Source organism: Ochotona curzoniae, unplaced genomic scaffold, assembly GCF_017591425.1.
Source record: "Ochotona curzoniae isolate NIBS_2020 unplaced genomic scaffold, NIBS_Ocur_1.0 patch82, whole genome shotgun sequence".
NCBI lineage: Eukaryota > Metazoa > Chordata > Mammalia > Lagomorpha > Ochotonidae > Ochotona > Ochotona curzoniae.
Genome location: NW_024467064.1, coordinates 174,758 through 196,276, shown reverse-complemented (window position 1 = coordinate 196,276; position 21,519 = coordinate 174,758). Strand labels below are relative to the sequence as shown.

General features: G+C 44.4%; 1 protein-coding gene across 1 annotated transcript in view; it reads left to right on the top strand.

Moving 5' to 3' along the window:
• LOC121168269 (ADAMTS-like protein 3) overlaps positions 1–21,519 on the top strand; it is a 306,621-nt gene that overhangs the window by 122,320 nt on the left and 162,782 nt on the right. The window contains exons 7-8 of the mRNA XM_040998189.1: positions 1,515–1,751; positions 11,478–11,604. Of these exons, the coding sequence (XP_040854123.1) occupies positions 1,515–1,751; positions 11,478–11,604 (364 nt within the window). The remainder of the gene's footprint in view (positions 1–1,514; positions 1,752–11,477; positions 11,605–21,519) is intronic.

The window sequence follows — 21,519 nt, the reverse complement described above, 5'->3', positions numbered from 1 at the left end:
TAACTCTCTGTGTTAGAAAAAAAAAATCTAATAAACATAGATTTTTGCTTCACATCATTTGTCTAAATATAGTCCAGTTATAATCAAGAATTAAACATGGTTATTCATCTTAAAAGGAACCAGCAAAATAACTCAAATGTTTATCTGTTCTCAGGGCAGAATTAGAGAAGCATTTTAAAGCCAAACCTTAAAGGGAAATATTAATAGAGCTGACTGCATAAAAATTTAAAACTTCTTGGCTTCCCAAAGTTCCAAAAGCAAAATTAAGTGGGAGAAAATATTTCCAACCAAAAACTAAAGAGCTGATAACTTCATCAAGCAGTGTAATGGTTTCATGTACTAAAAGTAATAAGGGACAGACATTGAAACTGATATGAATAAAGGGTAGAAAGCAAGAAGTCTTTGAAGCATTGATACACAACGCAAACAGACCTGGAAAAATATTAAACCTACATTCGGACATTTTCTCCCCAGAAACGAGTCCTTGGTAAATAGTCAAAATTGGTATAAAGATGTGAGAGTCTTCATTAGCTACTCATTTTTGTAAAGATTAATTATTTGGTTTGAAAGAGATACAGAGAGAGAGAGAGGAAGAGATAGAGAGATCTTTCCTCTGCCAGCTCACTCCCCAAAGAACTGCAGTGCTCAGAATTTGGTTGGTGTAAAGCTGGGAGCTAAAAGCCAAGAGCCTCCTTCAAATCTCCCATTTGGGTGCAAGGCTGTTTGCTGCTGCTTTCCTAGGTGGGTGGGAGATGGAGCAACTGGGACTTGAATTGGTACCCATATGGGATGCTGGCACCACAAGCAGAAGATCAGCATGATATGCCAGCACTTTGGTCCCATTTACTCTTTACATTTTTTTAAAGATTTGTTTATTTTTATTGAAAAGTCAGATATACAGAGAGGCCACAAGCCATATAGGTGCCAGTTCATGTCCTGACCACTCCACTTCCCATCCAGCTCCCTGCTTGTGGCTTGGGAAAGCAGTCAAGGACAGCCCAAAGCCTTGGGACCCTGCTTGTGTGGGAGACCTGGATGAAAGTCCTGGCTCCTGGCCATTGCGGCCACTTGGGAAGTGAATCAGTGGATGGAAGATCTTTCTCTCTGTCTCCCCTCGTCTCTGTATATCTGACTTTCCAATAAAAATTAAAATAAAAATTTAAGAAAAAGAAAATAAAACTTATTTCTAAGACAGTAAAAAGACAGTAAAAATGTAAATAAATTTTAAAAATAGGCACTTTTTTAATATTATCAATTGTAATTACTGGAGGTGAGAGGTAATGCCTGAGTGGAAGTGTGATCAGAATACACGGGACAGTGAACCATCTGCGTCACTGTTGCAGATTCCAAACTCACAGCTGTGGATTTGGCTTTGAATTCCCTTTTAAAAATGGAGAAATAGGGTGACTTCTGGGAGAGTAGCTGGGGTGGGTTGGCCGTGCGAATGCCGTGCAGCCCCTTTTGGCCCCTCTCACTAGCTCATGGATGTGTGACCCCGTCTTCTCTGCCTGCAGGACTGCCCTCCGGAAGTGGAAGACTTCAGAGCCCAACAGTGCTCGGCTTACAATGATGTGCAATATCAGGGACGCTATTATGAATGGCTCCCCAAATACAACGATCCCACTGCGCCTTGTGCCCTCAAGTGCCATGCACGAGGACAGAACCTGGTGGTGGAGCTGGCGCCCAAGGTGCTGGATGGAACCCGTTGTCACACTGATTCCCTGGACATGTGTATCAGCGGCATCTGTCAGGTAAAGCATGCCTGCCTCCCACTCTCAGGAAGAAGAATGCTTTTCTATCTGTGCTTTTGCTTATGTGGATGGAACTGTCGGCACCTTTGAAGGCCAGAAATATTTTGGAGAGACTGTTCCATGCCTGTATATGGCATTTTTCTCTACTGTAAATTTTGCCCACGTAGAATCAAAAGATCCTAATACTTGCACATGACTTTTGTGATTCTTCAAGATTGGTCATTTTTTTCTCCAGCTTGAATGTGCTCAGGGTTCCCTGGAGGGCTTGTGATGTAATACAAAGGGCTGGGCCCATCAAGAGTTTCTCCCTCCGTCCATTGGTCTGAGAATTTGCATTTCTAACTGGTCTTCAGGAGATGTTGAGGCTGTTGAACCAGGCAGCACTTTGAGAACCATTGCCTTGGAGGCAGTCATAGGGTTGGAATCTCCGAGTTATCTTGTTTAAATAAATGAATGATCTTGGGTCTTTGGAAGCAATGACTTGTTTCCCAAGAAGCTAGCATGAATGTTTCAAGCTGCACTTTCAGAGAGCATGTGGCAAGGCTGTGTTGAGTGGTGGCTGGCATGTAAACCCCAGTAGCAAGTGTAAGGATTTGGCATTCTGTGACAGGTGGCTGAGATAGGGTGTGAAGATGGCAGGAAAATGATAGAATTCCATCTCCATTCTTTTGATCTCTAAAAGAAACGGTTTAAAAAACAATGAACATCTGAGGCCAGGACGGTGGCTAAGTCTGTGCTTGTGGTACTGGCGCAGAGACAGAAGGAAAGGCAGGGAGAGAAAGAGATCTATTCACTAGTTGACTTCCCAAAGAGTCTTCACAACCAGTGCTGCTCCAGGTTGAGGCCAGGACATTAGAACTCTGTATAGGTGCATTATTATTTTGAATGAGCTGTTTTCTGATATATCAATTAAAAATAAGAACAATGAGAGTTTTATTTTACTTTATTCCTTCTCTGACACTCTTCCTTTCTTTGTGTAAGTCGCTGAACTATATACTTTTCCATCTCTCTGAAGAAATTCTTTCAGTTTGTCTTACTGGGCAGTTATACTAGCAATGTATTCCCTCAATTTTTATTTGCTTCAGAGAGTCTATATTTCTCCTTTCCCTTTTAAAATTTAGAGGCAGAGATATGGAGAGAGCAAGAGAATGATGGAGAGAGAGAGAGTGAGCGAGCACTCCCATGTGCTGTTTCCATCCCCAAATGTCTGCAACAGCTAAAGCTGGGCCAGGACTAAAGCTGGAAGAACCCAGGTCTCCAACTGCTGGAGCTGTCACCAGTGCCTCCCTGGGTCTGCATTAGCAGGAAGCTGGAGTTAGGAGCTGGAGCAAGCACTGAAGTCAGGTCCTCCTGGTTGTGTTCTAATGCCTTCTCATCACTCCTGTGGTATTTTGTCATTAGATACTTGTTGGTGTGAAGACTGGATTTATGGTATTTTCCTAGCCCATAAGGCAAGCACCCTGAGGACAAAAATAATGTGTCTTGCTCTCTTCCATTTCTCCTTGCCCTCTGATGAAAAATAGCAACCTTCGTTACTTGCAAGTTAAGAGGCTTTTCAAATCTCTTGACATCCTCTTTGTATTTCTCTCCCAGCTTCCAATCCTCATTTTTCTAGCTCAGACTTGATATTCCCCAGGAGTTTTCATAGACTCCTCCAATTCAACATGACCCATAAATAAATAAAAGGAAGCCATCCTTGTCAGGGTGCAGTAACTTGTTTAATTGTCATTCTTTTTCCTGTCTGTGGTACCACGATGACCAATGTTACTCTCTGAAATCATATGGTAGTCACACACTGTATTTGTTTATGTGTTCCTAATATCAGGACATCTCTATCATATCTCACACATTTTACTTTCTGCATTTCACTGTAGCATTTTCACCCCAGTTCTAGACTGACCTGTCTCCCTCTGGGGCCTACCCAATCTCTCTTACTCAAGTGCGTGGACCCCTGTACTCATGAAGGCATATAGGCATGAAGTGGGAGTGAGGAGTTGGAGCTGAAAATTGTACCCACGTATCCTGATGTGTTACCTGGGTGTCTTAGCTCCTAGACTAAGTGCTTGTTATCCTTTGCCTGTTTCTGTAAGGACACCTGTCACTGGATGTAGGTCCAGCTTAAATTCAGAATTATTGCTTCTCAAGATCCTTAACTTATATGCATTGGTAAAGACACTTTTCCTCAATACAGCTGAAGCCACAGGTTCTAAGTGGACATGTCTCTTGGGGAGTGGTGGAAGGGCTACCATTTCACCCCTTAATCATGGTGAGGAATGAACAGGCTGGTATGAATAGGGATGAGGAGAATAAAGAATAGAGAAGGAAAGGTGGGAATAGAGCAGTAGGGATTGTGAATTCCAGGGAGAGTCTCTGCAGGATCAGAGACTGATGGGAAAGGACTGGAGCAATGCAGGATTTGTGGTGTCTGGAGCTTGTGAAATCCCAAGCACTTTCTTTAGGAAAAGGTACAAGGACTTATGGTACCAAGGTGGGATCCAAGTGACTATAATGACTAAAAGGCAACATCACAATCCATGACTTCGTTCTTGGAGACCCAGGTTTCTTTTGACAGTTCAGCAAATTCTTACCTAGAATCTATCCTGATTGCCACTCAGTGTCCTCTCCCCATCTAGAGCATTCTTCAATCTGCGTTCTTCAACCTGCGGCAACTCTGGTGCCCTCTCTGAAGCTTAAGTTTCATGAACTCTGTGGCAAATCCACCCCTGAGCAAAGAAGTTGGTAGGTGGATGACTGCATTATTGATTGTGGGGAGCGGGGTGCTGAAGCCACTCCGGGATTGAGAGGGGCTGTCGCAAGATGGTGGCTGGCCCAGGGCCAGGAGGCAGAGTTGGTCTCACCAGCAGGTAAACAGGAAGTCACAGGGATAGGCTGATGCTCTCGCTGTGATTACTGGCCTATCATGTAGCACCAAGTGGACCCACGGGGAGAAGTGATTGGTGGAGAATGATATAAAAGTAGCCGGTAAAAGCTAGGCAAGGGACAACGGACGGACAGATGGCCGATGATGATGAGAAAGACGGAGATACTATGACGGGACAAGGAGAAGAAGGACAGGCGGGAAGAAGGGTGGCAGAGAGAGGGCTGGAAAAGCGGTAGAGAAGTAGTAAGACCTAAGTTCAGGGACAAGAACAGAGAAATGCAGCAGAAAACGGGGACAAGAACGAAGAAGGGTGGTGGAGAGAGGGCTGGAGAAGCGGCAGAGGAAAGCTAAGGCCAATGGGGAAAGGGGCAGCAGAGAAAAGGGTTTAAACGCGGCCACTTTTGGCAGTGAGGGGTCCAGTTGTGGTTCCAGCTTTTCCCAGACCCTCAAGAGTGTGCCTCATCTTTTTAGTGTCGCTGCTGGGCGGCGACAATTGATGGAGAGGAAGAAATATGCATTCGATGGAGTTCCTGGGGTGATCCAAGGAGCTGAACAGAGAAGCATAGGGGCGTGTGTGGGGGGGGGGTGGGCAGCGTAGACAGGCCGAGGCTAGGGAGGTCAAGCCAGGGGATGAGGAGGACAAGTTGAGGCATGGGAACCTTTTGAATCTTTTCCCTTAAGACCAGGAAGCATGAAATATAGGCCACCAGTAAGTGTATGAGGGAATGAACAAGTAGTTGAGATGGTGTTTGATGGCATCAAGTAAGTAAAATAGAAAGCAAAGACATTCAATGAGAATGAGAGGGCAGAATTTGGGAAAGAAGAATTTGAAGATGCCATGAGGAGACTAGGGGTGAATGAAATGGTCACAGAGCAACCACTTAGGGAAGCTGAGAAAATGGAATATCATTTCCTTTGTCTCAGTTGGTGTATGTGATTTTGGGTCAAGGTCATGGACCAGCTTTTCTGTGATCATGGCTGCACAGACTGCAGATTTGCGATTGGATCTGTTTTGAAGTTGCAATTCTGCAACTGGTCAGTTGACGGGCATTCCTTAGTTTACCTGTAGTGTCTGCAAGCCTTGGTCTTTTTCTGTAACTAGAGAGGAGAAGATAACCTCTTGTAGGTGTATAACTTCATTTTTGTCCCTGAGCATAACCCCAAGTGCCCATCACTATGGCCATCCCACAGGACACTAGCTCCCTGCCCACATGCTCACTGACCATCATCTTCTCCTCCTGCCAACTCTGCCCTGGTGGTTTACAGGACTTGGAGGAGGAGACATGGTGCTCAGTGCTGAGTTAGTTCATTTGCAATGAGTGCATTGTGTCATGTGTTGGTGATTTGTAACAGGTGAGTCAGTGGCTGCTAAAAACGAAGTGCTCCTTCAGCCAGGCTGTTGTCATTAAAAAAGAATTGCAAGCACTGGCTAAGATAAATTTGGTAACTTTGCTTTAATAAGATATTGTGCACAGACATAACCTTCTTGTGCAATGCGGCCTTGAACCTCAGTAGTCATCAGGGTGAGAGAAAATAAACTATGTTATGTTCTCTGCTGGCCTCAGGCTCACTGAATTGAATCCTGATGAGTCCTTGGCAACACTACAGATAATTTTCTCGACTGTTTCTCCAGCTTGCTCATTTAAATGCATGTGTCACAGTGCGCTTGGGGACAACTTGCCATTAATGTAGACCTAGTAGACAATGCGACTCCTGTGCTCACAGAATGACCCATGTTTTTGGAAGCAGGACCTGGTTGGAACTAGGAATACAGAATGAGTGACTGATCACTTAAATTTGTCCACTTCCCTGACAGGTGCACAGATCCAGAAAGCAGTTAGGATTTGCCACAAGATAACAGCCTCTAACCCTGGGTGCATCCCAGGGACCAGGCACTAAGTCTTTTCTGTGTCAGATCATCATAACTCAGTGAGTGAAACACAATAACCATCCTCACACTGTGTATGAGGTAACTGGACATTGAAGAGGCTAAGTAACTTACCCAGGTTGTGTAGTGTCAGCCTGTTCAGGCTGTGCTGTCACAAGCAGCTGATGAACAATAGGACAGTACCGCTTTTCAGTTCTCAAAACTGAAGTCCTGGCAGATCTGGTGCCTGAGGAGAGTCTGCTTCGTGGTTCCTCATGTGGGAGAAGGAACAAGGGTGATATGCAGAGTCTCTGCTTTGAGGGCATGAATCCTATTCAGAGAGCTCACCCCCTCATGACCTAATCATCACCCACAGGTGACCCCTCCCCTATCCCCATCACATTGCAGAATTCTGAGGGGAAACACAAACTTCCAGTCAATTACATATGGCAAGAAAACAGTAGACTGCCATTGAATCCCAGCCAATCTGGGCCTCAAATCCATTTTCTTAACCAATGCACCGAGCTGATATTTGCTGCATGTCCATGGGCATTGCTGAAGGATGAAGATGGAAATAGGGCCTGGTTCTGGCAAGGGGCAGTGAGTACAGCATGTGAATCAAGCTTAAATGGCTGAGTGGAGGGATCAGACACGAGTGTCTGCACATAGCCTTGGGGAGGGCTGTGGTCATCTGGAGAATGCATACTCATTGGGAAGGGGTAACCAGATAGAAACATGGCAAGGGTTGCATTTTGCTTTTGTTTGTTTTGGTTTTTGTCACAACAAGCCAGGAATCTGGATTTCAGTGTGAAGCTCTTCAAGGATTATCATGCTGTCCACGATGATGACTTAGCTATAGTTCATGGATCTCGGTAATGTAAGCCAAGGGTTTCCTTCAATCTCCACAGCTCAGTGGCTTCTCCTGGATGCTGCTTGCCCAGCATAGAAGAGCAGAGGTTTCTGCTCCTTGTCTCCGAATCTCAGGCCTTGGACCATGATTGCTGCTGGAGTAAGGATGGGACTGTGTGCCTTTTTGTGCTTCTCCTTAAGGCTTTTTGCCGAAGTCACCCAGATCATGGGACCAGTTCACTGGTCAGAGACAGTCAGTGACCCCACCTAGACTCTAGGAAGCGAGGCAGTGCAGTCCTACCCCGGGCTGATTGGAGAAACTGACTGTCTGTGAGTTTCCCTGAGACAGCCGCAGCTCCATACACTCTGTTGGGAATGTTGGGAACTTGTCTAAGGCAGAACCCAGCTTTCAGGTATCTCAGACAGAAGTTGATTCCGAAAGATTGGTTGTGAAAGGAATACATTGGATTTACCTAGGAAATTTGTGCTTTGTTGAATTTGGATTAATGCTATTTGAATAGAACCTTCTTTTAGCCGATTAAGAAATCATGTGGGGCCCGGCGCGGTGGCGCAAGTGGTTAAAAAGGTCCTCACCTTGCACGCCCGGGATCCCATATGGGCGCCGGTTCTAATCCCGGCAGCCCCGCTTCCCATCCAGCTCCCTGCCCGTGGCCCGGGAAGGCAGTTGAGGACGGCCCAAAGCTTTGGGACCCTGCACCCGCGCGGGAGACCCGGAAGAGGCTCCTGGCTTCGGATCGGCATAGTATCGGCCCGTTGCGCTCACTTGGGGAGTGAATCATCGGACGGAAGATCTTCCTCTCTGTCTCTCCTCTCTGTATATCCGCCTTTCCAATAGAAAAATAATAAAAATAAATCTAAAAAAAAAAAAAAAGAAATCATGTGCAGGAACTGTTATTCTTTAAGTGATGATTTATAGATGAATTTTGATTCCAGAAAAAAACTGCTCATATTTAATATTCATTAGTTGTCTTCCATTTTATGTGATGTGTTTCATTAACTAAATTGTGGGATAAGAATCTTGTATTAATTTATATGCTAGTGCCTGATATCTACTTAATTGATGTTGATGAAATTAATTGATTGTTTATTAATTAGTGGCTCTTAATGACTAGAATTACAAAGTATGGCTTTAGAAAATGGCATAGAGGTTGAAACCACCTCAAGAAATTTCTTTAAAGTTCTGTAGGGAAACCAAAGCCCAAATTCAGTAGTCCTTCAATTTCAAGGCCAGTTTTGGCTTATACTCTACGAATCACAGGGCAAAAAGCCCTTCATTTCAAATTTCATTTTTCTGTGATGTTTTCAGATGCTTTGTTTGGCTGTAAGATTTGGATGAGTTGTAATTTTTTAGAAAAATTATGAAGCAATTGCCTAAGATCTTACAAGGCCCTAAACAATCTTCAAAACAAACCCATCCCAACTCCTCCACCCACACCCTTCCTCGATGAGCAGGAGGGACAGATTCTTATTCTCAAGAAATGCAAAGTACTGAGGCACATGGATGTGTGACACACAGCTTGGCCCAGAAACAGAGTTTCTATAATTTAATGGTAGAATTACTCCCTTGGAGAAAGTTGCATGAATGCAAGTTACTCCTTGGTTGAATCCCAACCATGCAAGTGGGTTTCCAAAATCAATCACTCTTAAGTTATTCCACATGTACCGGTAAATATTCATATGATGGCTTCTACAGCCAGTTTCTTTGTTGTCCATCTGCTGATACTAATGGTAGAAGAGGGCGTACACCGTGTTAACACCCTGGTATGTGAAGACCTTTGTTTTAAGGCTAGTCCTGACACTGCATCTCAGTCTTGTCGTGTTGGCAAGCCATGTGGTCTCAGTCACCGTTAGGATTGTTCCTTGTAAAATGGAGATAAAAGGTGTCATCAACTATATGTTAAGATGGATGGAAAAATTAAATGAAATCATGTGTACACCATGTATGGCTTAACACCAAAGACATAGTGAGCATTCAATAAAAAGCAAACCAGTACTTTTTTTAAAAAAATATTTAACCGCACTCTTTATAGAATAACATGCTCATACATCAGTAAATTCAGCTACTCATCCAAGAGCTGAATCCTCTCTACGGTTTTCTGTTGTACAATCGACTTTTCAGACATCCTCGTGAACTTTGTTTTAACCTGGAGCCTTCCCGCTTTGGAGATCCCTGGAGTAGAGGTAGCTCCTTTTCCCTCCAGCAGCCCATGTGAACATAAAGCTCAGGTGGTACCCTCCACTTCTCTTGGAGCTTTTCTTCCCTCCCCCTCTGCCTTCTATTTGATCTTTCATCTTCCCTTCAACACCAGCAAGTTTTGGAAAGAATCATCTATAGATGTGGTTTCAACTCCCTCCAGTTTTATTTTCTCTTCAACACCTTGGATAGAGAGTTTGATTTAGGAACTTCACAGGATGAAAGCACAGAGGTGACCCAAGAGTCAAAACAAAATGAGAAACAGAAACCATGATAGTGGCCACCTTCTGTGGAGCCTGTTTTAATCACTATGTTAAGAGTTTCCCATACACTTTTGTGTTGAATCCATACAAGAGTTGATGCGAAGTGCATTTTTGTACTGCTTTCTCTATTGAATGTTTTAGGAAATAGATATCTGAGAGTAGGAATTATTGAATGCCCTGTAACATGAGAGGTTGCATAGAGGGGTCCGGGTCTCTGTGAGTGCTACCAGCCTCAAATCCTTCTATCTAAGCACCAAATTTCTAAATATAAATACAGTTGACATGTTGGATACAGAGGGTAGCCCATCAGACTGATTTATCATGCTGGATACATACTATATAAAGACATACATGGAAAAGGAATAGACTCAGCTGTGTCCTCAGCAGGAAGCCCACAATCACACACACACAATCACACATGCACACACATACACACACAATCACAGACACATGCACACACAATCACACATGGACACACATGCGCACACATACATACAACCACACACACAATCACACACGCATAATCACACACATACACACAATCACACAACCACACACACACACAATCACACATGCGCACACGCACACATACACTCAAGAGCCTGAAAGATAGAATATAAACATATTTTGCACCCAGCACAGTGACTAAATGACTAAATCCTCACTTTGCAAGTCCCATGTGGGTGCCGGTTCGTATCCGGGCAGCTCTGCTTCCCATCCAGCTCCCTGCTTGTGGCCTGGGAAAGCAGTCGAGGATGACCCAAAGCTTTGGGACCATGTGCCCGCGTGGGAGACCTAGAAGAAGCTCCTGCTCCTGGCTTCGGATCGAGTCAGCTCAGGCCATTGTATCCATTGGAGGAGTGAACCAGTGGACTGGAAATCGTTGTCTCCCTTTTTCTCCATAAATCTAATCTTCCTTTCCAATAAAAATTAATATTTTTTTAAAAAAAGAAGTATATCTACATCAGATAGCTCTCCTCTACATGCTTATATTTAAAAACCTGTTGATAAACATGCCCAGCATCAGGAGCGGCAATAGGTAGGTATGGGTGACAATAATACAAGACAAGGAGAAGTGAGGTTACAGAATGCAGACTTTTAGACATGGGGGGCTAGAGATGAAAACCAAAAATAATGTTTGAAGTAAAACTCCAGACCGATGTCTTCCATCCCTCACAGAAAAAAAAAAAATGCTTGTTAGGAAAAACTATGCATAATTTTTTTTTAAAGCAACCAGCAACATAAACTTACCTTTTCATTTCATTTTCCCAGGAACAATTTGAACTTCCCTCTACACCACGTATTGGATAGGGGTTGTTTTTTGGAGCGGAAGTGAGAGAGTGGGATAGATATGGTGTTGGAGAGAGAGGAAGGCTGAGGAGAGAGAAGGGAACCATCCCCCAGAATGCTGCATTTATGTTGCAGACATAAAAATATGTGAATAAACGAGTAAATGGAAAAGCAGCGTGGGTTCTCTTTGAATGTTTTGACCTTTGTATTCATTCATTCATTCATTCCGATTTAGAATGCTCGGTTCTCATCAAAGACAGTGGCCGGTGCGGGTGGGCGGCAGCCTGCTTGGGCTGTGAGTACCTGAGTCGCACCTGCCCTGTGTGCTGTCCCCACCTGACCACCCGGCCTCTCTCCACAGACGGTGGGCTGCGACCGACAACTGGGGAGCAACGCCAAGGAGGACAACTGCGGCGTCTGTGCCGGCGACGGCGCCACCTGCAGGCTGGTGCGGGGACAGTCCAAGTCTCACGTTTCTCCTGAAAAACGTAGGTTGAAGCCCTTAATCTTACTGCGTTTCCAGAAAACTCTGCTTGTGTCTATTTCGGAATGGCGCCTTCCGAAATGGTTGAATGCTGAATTGTTGTGCTTGAAAATGACTTTTGGCTATCTTTCTGAAAATCAGATCTTTTTTTTTTAAGGTTGCACAAGTTTTGTTCCCATTACCTCTTTAAGGCATGCCTGTTTCTTTGACTCTTGGGCAACACAGAGTATTACTGTTTTCAAAATATTTACTAGCTTTTTTGTGTTTATATATGATAATTTAGTTGTCTTTGGTAGCAAGATAGAAAAAAGTCATACATACGTTTATTGCCCATTTATAGTTTTTTCATTAGCTCTTGATACAAAGATAGAAGATGATACAACGTTTCCAAATCAAGCAAGTGGATTACAGGTTTGTTGTTCCTTTGGGCAAGGAATTCCTGAGGGGGAGATAGGTGTCCAAGGTGGAGGTCAGCCTTCAAATAGACACTGATTATATTTTGTTTATGGCTGGAGGGTTGATCTGAAAAAGTCGACCTGTCTTGATCAATAGGAAAATTCAGTTCTAAATGTAGTTGAGGCCCTCTGAAGGGAGCGGGGAGACTATTGCAGAAAACCAAGCACGCTATCCTGAGGACCCTCTGAAGTCAAGGCAGCTAGCCAGGGAAGACGCGTCAGGGAATTAACTCGCCCCCGCAGGGATGAGAAAAGCAGGTAGGTGGTTATAGACCTCAGCAAGAGCAGTGGCAATGTGGACTCTCAAAGTCTCCCCCTGCTAAGGGCTCCTCCTCTGAGGGCTGTTGCAAGATTCGTGTCCGGCAAAGTGAAGATGACCATGCTCCCAGAGTGCTTTCCGTGAGGTCGAGCTGGAAAGCTGAAGCCTGATGGGCAGTGGGTTCATGAGGGATGGGGAGGTGAGGATGTGTAACGAGGAGGATTTGCTCCCCACCCAATCTCATAGCAAGAGCCAGGTAACCACACAGGTGCAGCTGGAGAACATGGTGAGAAATGAAACGGGCTACTGGCTCTGCTTGTCCACTGCGAGGTAGAGCTGCCCATTCAAAGCAGAGGCTCAGGGACTGGCACATGCACTCGTGGCGGAAAGAAAGATGTCAAAAAAAAGGAAAAAAGTAAAAAAAAAAAAAAAAGGCATGGCTATCAGGCTAAGATTGGAAAGCTTGGAGATTGGAGGCTCCCCTGCCTGGCTGCCACTGAACAGTGTGTGATCTGTTTATCAAGAAGGCATTCTACTGCAGGCACTGGAAAATCCAACTCTAATTCATGGGAGTTTATTTCTGATCTTGCGTGAGATGTCTGGATAGGCAGTTGGGGGCCGGGGAAGCTGTTCTGGGATGGCAGGCAGCTTCAGGCTCCCCACCTCTCTTCTTCACTGTCTCTGAATGTGGCTCTCAGCTCCAGGCCGCCAAGTAGAGCGAGTCACATCCACTTCCCAGGTAGGAAGGGAGGATGTTGTGCTAGAGGCATTCTTTAATGTCTTGTCACTCATTCAGGAAGGGATGCTGTTCACCCAAGAGATTGTGTGTCATGAACCAAAACTGTGGCCTGTGACACTCTAGCTTATTATAAGGAACTGCAGAGCCAAGTCGTTGTCGTTTTACTCATTGTATTACTAGGACTATTGATACTGTGCTTCATAAATCCTGCATTTCTACAGGCATATCATGTAATTCCACCCATTTTTATATCAAGTTCACTGTTCAGCTGAGGAGAGTATTTTAAGAAACCTTTCCCATAATTAATTATGAAAAAGAAATATTGGCTCTATTGCTTGCTTGCTAGCTGTGTAAGTAGGACAAGGCATTTAAGTTCCATGTGCATGTCATTTTTTTTCACTTGAAAATGACAGTAACAGGGGATGATGCTGTGGCCTAGCTGGTTAAGCCATTGCTTGTAGTACTGGCCTCTGAGGTGGGCACTGGTTCGTGTCCCAGTTGCTTCCAATGTGGCTCTCCACTGATACACCCGGGAAAGCAGTGGTATATGCTTCAAGTGCTTGGGGCCCTGTATCCACATGGAGACCCAGAAGAAGCTCCTGCCTCCTGGCTTCAGCTTGGCTCAGCCCTGGCCACTGCAGTATCTGGGGAGTAAACTGATGATACAAGGCCACTTTCTGTCTCTCCCTTTTTCTCTATAACTGTGTTTTTTTAAGTAAATCTTTTTTTAAAGATAGAAATAACAGTAATGTTACATTTGTGGAGTTACCGTTGCGATTAGATAAAGTAGTTCAAACAAGCACTCCAACAGTGCTGGCACCTCAGATAACTAAGGAGTAGCTGTATTTTCCTTTTTTGTTTTATTTATTATGATTGTTATTTTCCATGATACAGTTTTATAGGTCTAGGAATCCCTCCTCCTCCTCCACATCCTCCCTCCATATTTTCCCCTCCCACCACAACCCCTTTTCATTATCACACTAGTATAGTCCTTTAGTAATGGTTACCAGTTTAACTTTTCTACTATTTAAATGTCTCATGGCATTGTAGGCATAGGCAAAGGTAGAACATCTAGAATCATACTCCAGGGTGTATTAACTGTTTCGTTGGGAGTCCTCCTTTCATTTGGGAATAGAGACACGTATCTTCACTTCCTGATACGCTAGTCTCCATTATACATTTTGTATTGTGTATAGTATTCATTCATTGTCTCCATTATGCATTTTTATTATGAATAGTATTCATCCATTGGGCAGGTATTTAGTCTAGCAGTTCAGATCCTGTATCCCATACTGGAGGGGTTTGGTACTCTGTGTCTCCAGCTTCCTTCTAATTCCAGCCTTGTAAGGCAGCAGAGATGCCAGGGTAACTGGGTTCCTCCCACCTGTGTAGGAGACATGAGCTGAGTTCCCAGCTCCTGGCTTCAGCCTCTGTCCAGCCCTAGCTGCTGTGGCCATTTGGAGAATGATTCAGTGAGTGGGAGTTTGTTTTTCTGTCTCTCTCTTGCTCTGTGTGAGTGTGTGAGAGAGAGAGTAACCCTCCAGTAAATTAATTTTTAAAATAAAATAAATATCACTTATTCTAGCTCAAGAGGATGTTACCTCTCTTCCATGCCTCCAGTGTAAATGTGAATGCTTATGAACCGATTTTTTTTTATTGTTGTTTACCTTGTATTATGTGGTACAGTTTTATAGGCGCTGGGGATTACCCCCACCCCTCCCATACCCCTCCCCCCATGGTGGATTCCTCCACCTTGTTGCATAACCATAGTTCAAGTTCAGTTGAGATTCATTCCTTGCAAACACATGCCTAGCATAAAGTTCAGCGTCTTATTGTCCAGTTAAGTTCAGTGGCCTCTTGGGGAGACCTTCTCTGGTCTGAAGGTAGGGCTAACAGAGTAAAGATCCGGTCAGTTAAAAGCCCCAACAAAACCTCAGTATCAATATACAACATTATGGAATTAATTGACATAGTATTGGGTAAACAATATGTTAAAAATAATGCAAGTTCCATTCTTCGAAACATCTGGGTTGAGACAGTATCAATGACAGGTTCAAAAAATAACAAACAACCATACAAAAATTACAGGTTAAATCAAGGCAAACATGTGGTATCTAACCTTTTGGGATTCGCTCATTTCCCTTAGCATTATAGTTTCCAGTTGGGCCCATTTAGCCACAAAGAACTGCATTTTGTTTTTTTTAATAGCTGAGTAGTATTCCATGGAGTAGATGAACCAAAGCTTTCTTATCCAATCTTCTGCTGATGGGCATTTTGGTTGTTTCCATGTTTTTGCAATTACTGATTGTGCTGCAATGAACATAGGGATGCATGTTGGTTTGTTGTAAAACAGGTGTTTTGGATATATTCCTAGGAGTGCTATTGCTGGGTCATATGGTATGCAGATTTTGAGTTGTTTGAGTGTTCTCCAGACTGATTTCCATAAAGGCTGTACCAATTTGCAGCTCCACCAGCAGTGGAGTAGGGTTCCCTTTTCCCCGCACCCTCGCCAGCAAGCGTCGTTGGTGTTCTTGTTTATGTGGGCCAATCTTACTGGTGTTAGGTGGTACCTCATCGATGTTTTAATTTGGATTTCCCTTATTGCCAGGGAGCTGGAACATTTTTTTCATATGTTTGTTTGCCATTTGGACTTGTTCCTTTGTGAAATGTTTGCCCATTTCCCGTGCCCATTTCTTGAGTGGCTTGTTTGTTTTGGTTTTTTGGTTGTTTTGAAGTTCTTTGTATATCCTGGAAATTAGCCCCCTATCGCCTATATCGTGTGCAAAGATCTTCTCCCACTCTGTGGGTTGCTTTTTTACTTTGTTGATTGTTTCCCTTGCTGTACAGAAGCTTCTTAGTTTGATGAGGTCCCATTTGTTTATTCTGTTCTCAACTGCTATTGCTTTTGGTGTCCTTCTTAGAAAGTCGGGACCTACTCCTAGGTCTTGCAGGGTATTTCCTACATTTTCTTGCAAGAGTTTGAAGGTTTCTGGATGTAGGTTTAGGTCTTTTATCCATGTAGATTGGATCTTGGTGTATGGTGATAGATGTGGGTCTGTCTTTTTGTTTCTACAGGCTATCAGCCAGTTGTCCCAACAACATTTACTAAAGAGGCCTTCCCACTTGCTTGGACTGTCATTGATCTTTTTGTCAAAGATTAATTGGCTGTATCTGTGTGGGTTCCCTTTTGGTGCTTCTATTCTATTCCATTGATCTTCCTTTCTGTCTTTGTGCCAGTACCAGGCTGTTTTGATAACCACTGCTCTATAGTATGTCCAGAGGTCCGGGATTGTGATTCCCCCTGCTAACTTCTTATTTTTCAGGATGGTTCTAGCTATTCGTGGCTTTTTGTGTTTCCAGATTCTTCACGGAACTGGATACAATGATTCAAAAGTTCATATGAACCGATTTTTAAGCCCACTACCATTCCATCTGGGGATTGTGGATTGTGTTTAAGATAGCTGTTGATGGGTAGGGAAGAAATCCTGGGAAGTGTCCTGAGGGAGTGATAGAAAGATGCAGGGCTGGAGGAAAGACAAAGACCAGGGAAAGTCAAGTTGGAGAGACCAGTTGTCCAAGGAAGGTCGGCTCCAGAAGTTTTGTGGGTGAGGGGATGAATGGAGAACACGGGAGCCTGCTCAGGTGGCCAGGAAAGTGTCTAGAGTTAGTACCGGCTTCCAGCGGCTGGAAATCTCCACGAGCAAAGACCTTGAGTTGGCAGGGTCCAAGAGGGTGCTTAGCAAGGATGTTCTAATGGAAGCTGGGTAGAAGCCGAGAAGCCGAGAAACCAGTGTGCAGAGGGGCCTCTGAAGTGGCAAGGGCGGGGAGAGGCACCTGCTGGCTGCTCACATTCTCTCTCTTGCTCATTGATGTCTGGTCTTTGGACAATTGATCCTTGTGAGAATCTATGGAAATTTATATATTCTTTTCTTCTTCAGGAAAAAAAAAATAAATGTATGAGCATGCATAAGCCCCAAATTCATTATTCTGATTTTTGAGGTTAAGTTTCTCAGATAAATACCCATTTAGGACATGAAGTGCATTCTTAATTCCACGTTAAGAACCCCTAAATATCTGTTTTTTAAAAAAATATTTATCTATTTATTTGAAGTGCAAAGTGACAGAGAGAAAGAATCTTCCATTCACGGGTTCATTCCCCAGGTGCCTGAAACATCCAAGTGTGGGCCACATTAAAACCAGAAATCAAGTGCCATCTGGGTCTCCCATGTAGGAGGCAGAAGCCCAGGTTCCTCGGCATCACGTACTGCCTTCCACGCTCATTAGCAGGAAGCTGGACCCAATGACTGGGACCTAAACCAGACATCCAGTCCAGGACACAGGCATTGGAGCAGCTGCGTGTGCCACGATGCTTGGCTCATTGTCATGTTTCTGGTCCATTTCTATGGGGGAGCAGGAGAGCACACGCAGAACATGAGATGGGAACATCTCACAGGATGCAGACTTTCTCAGCATATTCTAAGTGCATGTACTGGGGCCGAGACTTACAGACATGCACTTGTGTGAAGGCACAGAGCTCCAAGTTCTGGATTCTCACTGCAGCCCTCTTCATGTCTCTTTTGACGCTGAACCTGGCCAGCTGAAGCTGTTTTTGGCTGGAATTTTCCTGAAGCCATATGGAAGCACTTCCCTATAATCATGCTTTGTGTGAAAGCAATGTGGGAAATGAAGCCATGTTCCCCCACCCCAACCCCCAGCCCCCGAGTGCGCTTCACCCGGGTCCCACTGTGTCCGTACAGCTCTTCTGTCCACACCTTGCCAAGCAATCCTTCCTGTCTTCCCCGGGTCCCCCCATGAGTCAGGACATGCAAGGAGATGCTATTGGCACAGCCACATGCTGGGGAAAGTGCACAAGACTGTACACAGGATATCATTTCCATCACGCAGTGAGGCAGACACAAGGTGTAGGAGCCTGGAGCCAAGAGCCAAAACTTTTGCTATGAGAAAAATCAGAATTTAGTCCAGATACAACATTCAAATTTCCTGTTTGGAGGGAGAGGGAGAGAGACTGAGCTAACAACTGGCATAAATAGCTTTGGATGTTGGAAAAGGGAGCCAGAAGCCAGTCAAGTTTGAAAGAGAGAAAACTCTAAAAACAGCAACAAAGGAAGCAAACACATTTTTTTAATGAGAGTCTTGCCTTGGCATTGAGGGGCTTAGTTGTAGTTTCAGGTTTGTCCCTTATTTTTGTTCTTGTCCTCATAAACAAACAAGACTTGCTTGTGTATTCTGGACTTGGTCTGCTTTCACCTGCTAGCAGCTAAGCCACAAATAGATACTGGGATATGCAAGCCAGCCTGGAGCATTGGCACCTCACCCAAGTTTTGATGTTATGAAGATAACTGGCTTCTTTTATGAAGCGTCCTTTGGTACTCCTGACCAGAACAGAATTCTGAATCAGGTGAACACAGGCTGCTGTACAGGGTACTTATTGTGCTTCTCCCAGGCTCCATTGTTCATTTATCTTTTCACCATCATTGCCAAAAAAAAAAAATTAAAAGAGAAATATGCAAGTTTCATTTGTTCTATGACAAAGGAGATTGAATTGGAGATGAAGGATTTGCCAATGGGGTAATCAATGAGTTTTTTATTCTTCCCGTCTTCTGGCAACCTCTCTTTCTGTGTCCTCATTCATCTTTCCAGGCTAAGATTATGGCTTATCATGCCCTTATACCAGAACTGTAGCTATAAGGGAATAGTCAGAGAGCCTAGTGTTGAACTACAAACAGGACTCTTGTGAAGAAAAGAAGTTTGGCTTGGGTTACAGTTCTAGAAGCTCACAGTGTAAGACCAAGAGACCCTGATGTACCCTCTTATGAGGACAGTGGGTGAAAGTGTTGGAGCCTGCACTCCCTGGTCTCCTAGCAAGCCAGGAAACAGAGCAGCTAGATCCAACACCACTTTTATAATTCTGTTGTGGGGCCTGGTGGCGTGGCCTAGCGGCTAAAGTCCTCGCCTTGAACGTGCCAGGATCCCATATGGGCGCTGGTTCTAATCCCAGCAGCTCCACTTCCCATCCAGCTCCCTGCTTGTGGCCTGGGAAAGCAGTCGAGGACAGCCCAAAGCTTTGGGACCCTGCACCCATGTGGGATACCCAGAAGAAGTTCCTGGATCCTGGCTTCAGATCGGCCTAGCACCGGCCGTTGTGCTCACTTGGGGAGTGAATCATCGGACGGAAGATCTTCCTCTCTGTCTCTCCTCCTCTCTGTATCTCTGACTTTCCAATAAATAAATAAATCTTAAAAAAAATAATTCTGTTGTGAAAACTGCCTTTTCACTCTGAATATTATGATTGGGTTAAACTTCTTTCATCTTAATCCTGTCAGTTGAGGAGTTGGGGATTCAAAGTCCTTTTTGAGTTTGGAAGTAAAATCTCCTTTAAAGTTAACTTGTCCTGGGATATTTCCCCCTCATTTACTTCAACATCCAAGAAATGAGGAGGCAAAAGAGAGTGAGCCCAGGCCTGGGCATGAAGAGCCCCGTATTTTTGTGAGAATTCCAGCTCTGTGCATGAGAAGAAATAAGAGAAAAAATGGCATTTCCCTGTTGAGGAAGAATGTCACAGAATATGTTCTCCACACTGTGAAATCCACAGACTCCTCAGCATCAACCTTTAAACTCATGCTAAAATCTAAAACCTTCAAAGCCTGGTCTCATCTGATCCAGTGTTGCTTTATGTGCTGTTCTCCATCTCTCAGTCAATAGGCTACAGTCATAACAGCTTTCTGGAACATTCTGGAATGCCAAATACATTCCACTCTCCTTCCTCTACCCCCAGGCCTTTGTATTAACCCATCCTTGGGCCTGGAACATGCTCCTCCAAGTTCTTAACCATGGGTGCCTTTTTCTTACCCATGAATTCAAGTAACACCTCCTTAGAGTTTCTGTGTTCAGTATACCTCATTTCTGTTTGCTTCCTGTGGCGTTTTTATTGCAAAGGCTGATCATTGGTTTTATTTGCTTTATCCACCCATGAGGCCTTGAAGGAGCAGGTGTCATTCTTAGAGTGTTGCCCACTTGATTCCTAGTGCTGGTACAGACCACACCCGAGGAGCTTGATTGGTACGGATCGAATGGGTTCCTGCCTTTTACTGGAGATGATTCTGCTTCCCGTTAAGAATTCCAGTGGGACTGAATGGTATTGTGCAATGGAACTGGACTGGATGCCAAAGTGTGGGATAATGACCCTGGCTTAGCCACTAGCAATCTTTGATCTTAGGCAAGAGCCTTGACGCTCTCATGTCCACAGTAAGAGTGTTGACAAGGATGATTCTCAAGACCTTTATGGGCCCAGGAAGTCTATTAACCTGTCTTTAATTCACTTTTATTTTTTTTTAAGTGGGTCTTGGGATTGAAAGGAGGCTAGAGAAATAAGAACTCAAATCTTCTGTGAAGATCTTTTTCAGAGTTTCCAGGGAAAGGTTGGAAAGATGTCTTAAAGGGCCAAGGAAATGTTTTATATCCATAAAAGTGAGTTGATGTGGTTTCTTGTTACCATCCTTAAGTGGATACCTGGTTACCTGTGTACATGCTACTGTCACTTCCAATGCAAGAGAGCTTTGACTTGGGTACTGACCCCCTCTCCCTGGCATTTGAGCGCATCATGGATATCCCACAGCTGAACAAGTGCCTGGAACCCAGTACACCTGTACTGACCTGACCTGAATAGAGTTGAAGCTCCCACCTGAACCAGCATCTCCAGTGTAGCCAACCCTCAGGACACCGAATCCAAAGCACCCATTGGCAGCCAAACCCTGCTACATCCACCATCACTCAGGGAACCTGGCATCCGCTGGCCAGATGAAAGGGCTGGACTGACCAGTAGTAGTTGCTGGGATGATGATAATAATGACAGTGGACTTTAGCAGTTATATGCACTGTGTAAAGTGTTTTTCATTCCTGTTGTGATTTAGTCCTACCTTAACCCTTCAAAAGGCAGGTGCTGGTATGATCTCTCTAGTTGGCATGAGAATACATGGGCTCCATGAGCTTATTATGGACTCACCATCAGTGAGATGCCAACACGCTTTTCTCCTTCAGAGTCTGTGTGCCTAGCATCCTCCCAAACTGTCTTCCAAGGCTGGCTAGATGGAGCACGAGATGAAATGTGCTAGAAGGGCTGATGATGCAGGAATTAGAACAAAGGTAGCACAAATGTGCAATCAGACCTACCCAGGTCTCTTTGGGGAGCCCAGCTCTCCAGTCACCAGCCCAGTCTGCACGTCAGGGTCTCCTGGGGAACTTGTCCTGGACTTCTAGAGTTAGTGTAGATAGTTGTGTGTTATCAGGCTTACCGGGGCACTCTGGTCACTGTCTCTGCTTCCATGTCCCGGAGTCAGGGACAAATGGGTGTCTCATCATCGCCCAGGCTGCTGATTTCTTTGAAGCAGCATGCGAAAAAGAAGAGCTACACCCCGAGGCCGGGAAACATCTGGCCAGAAATGTGTT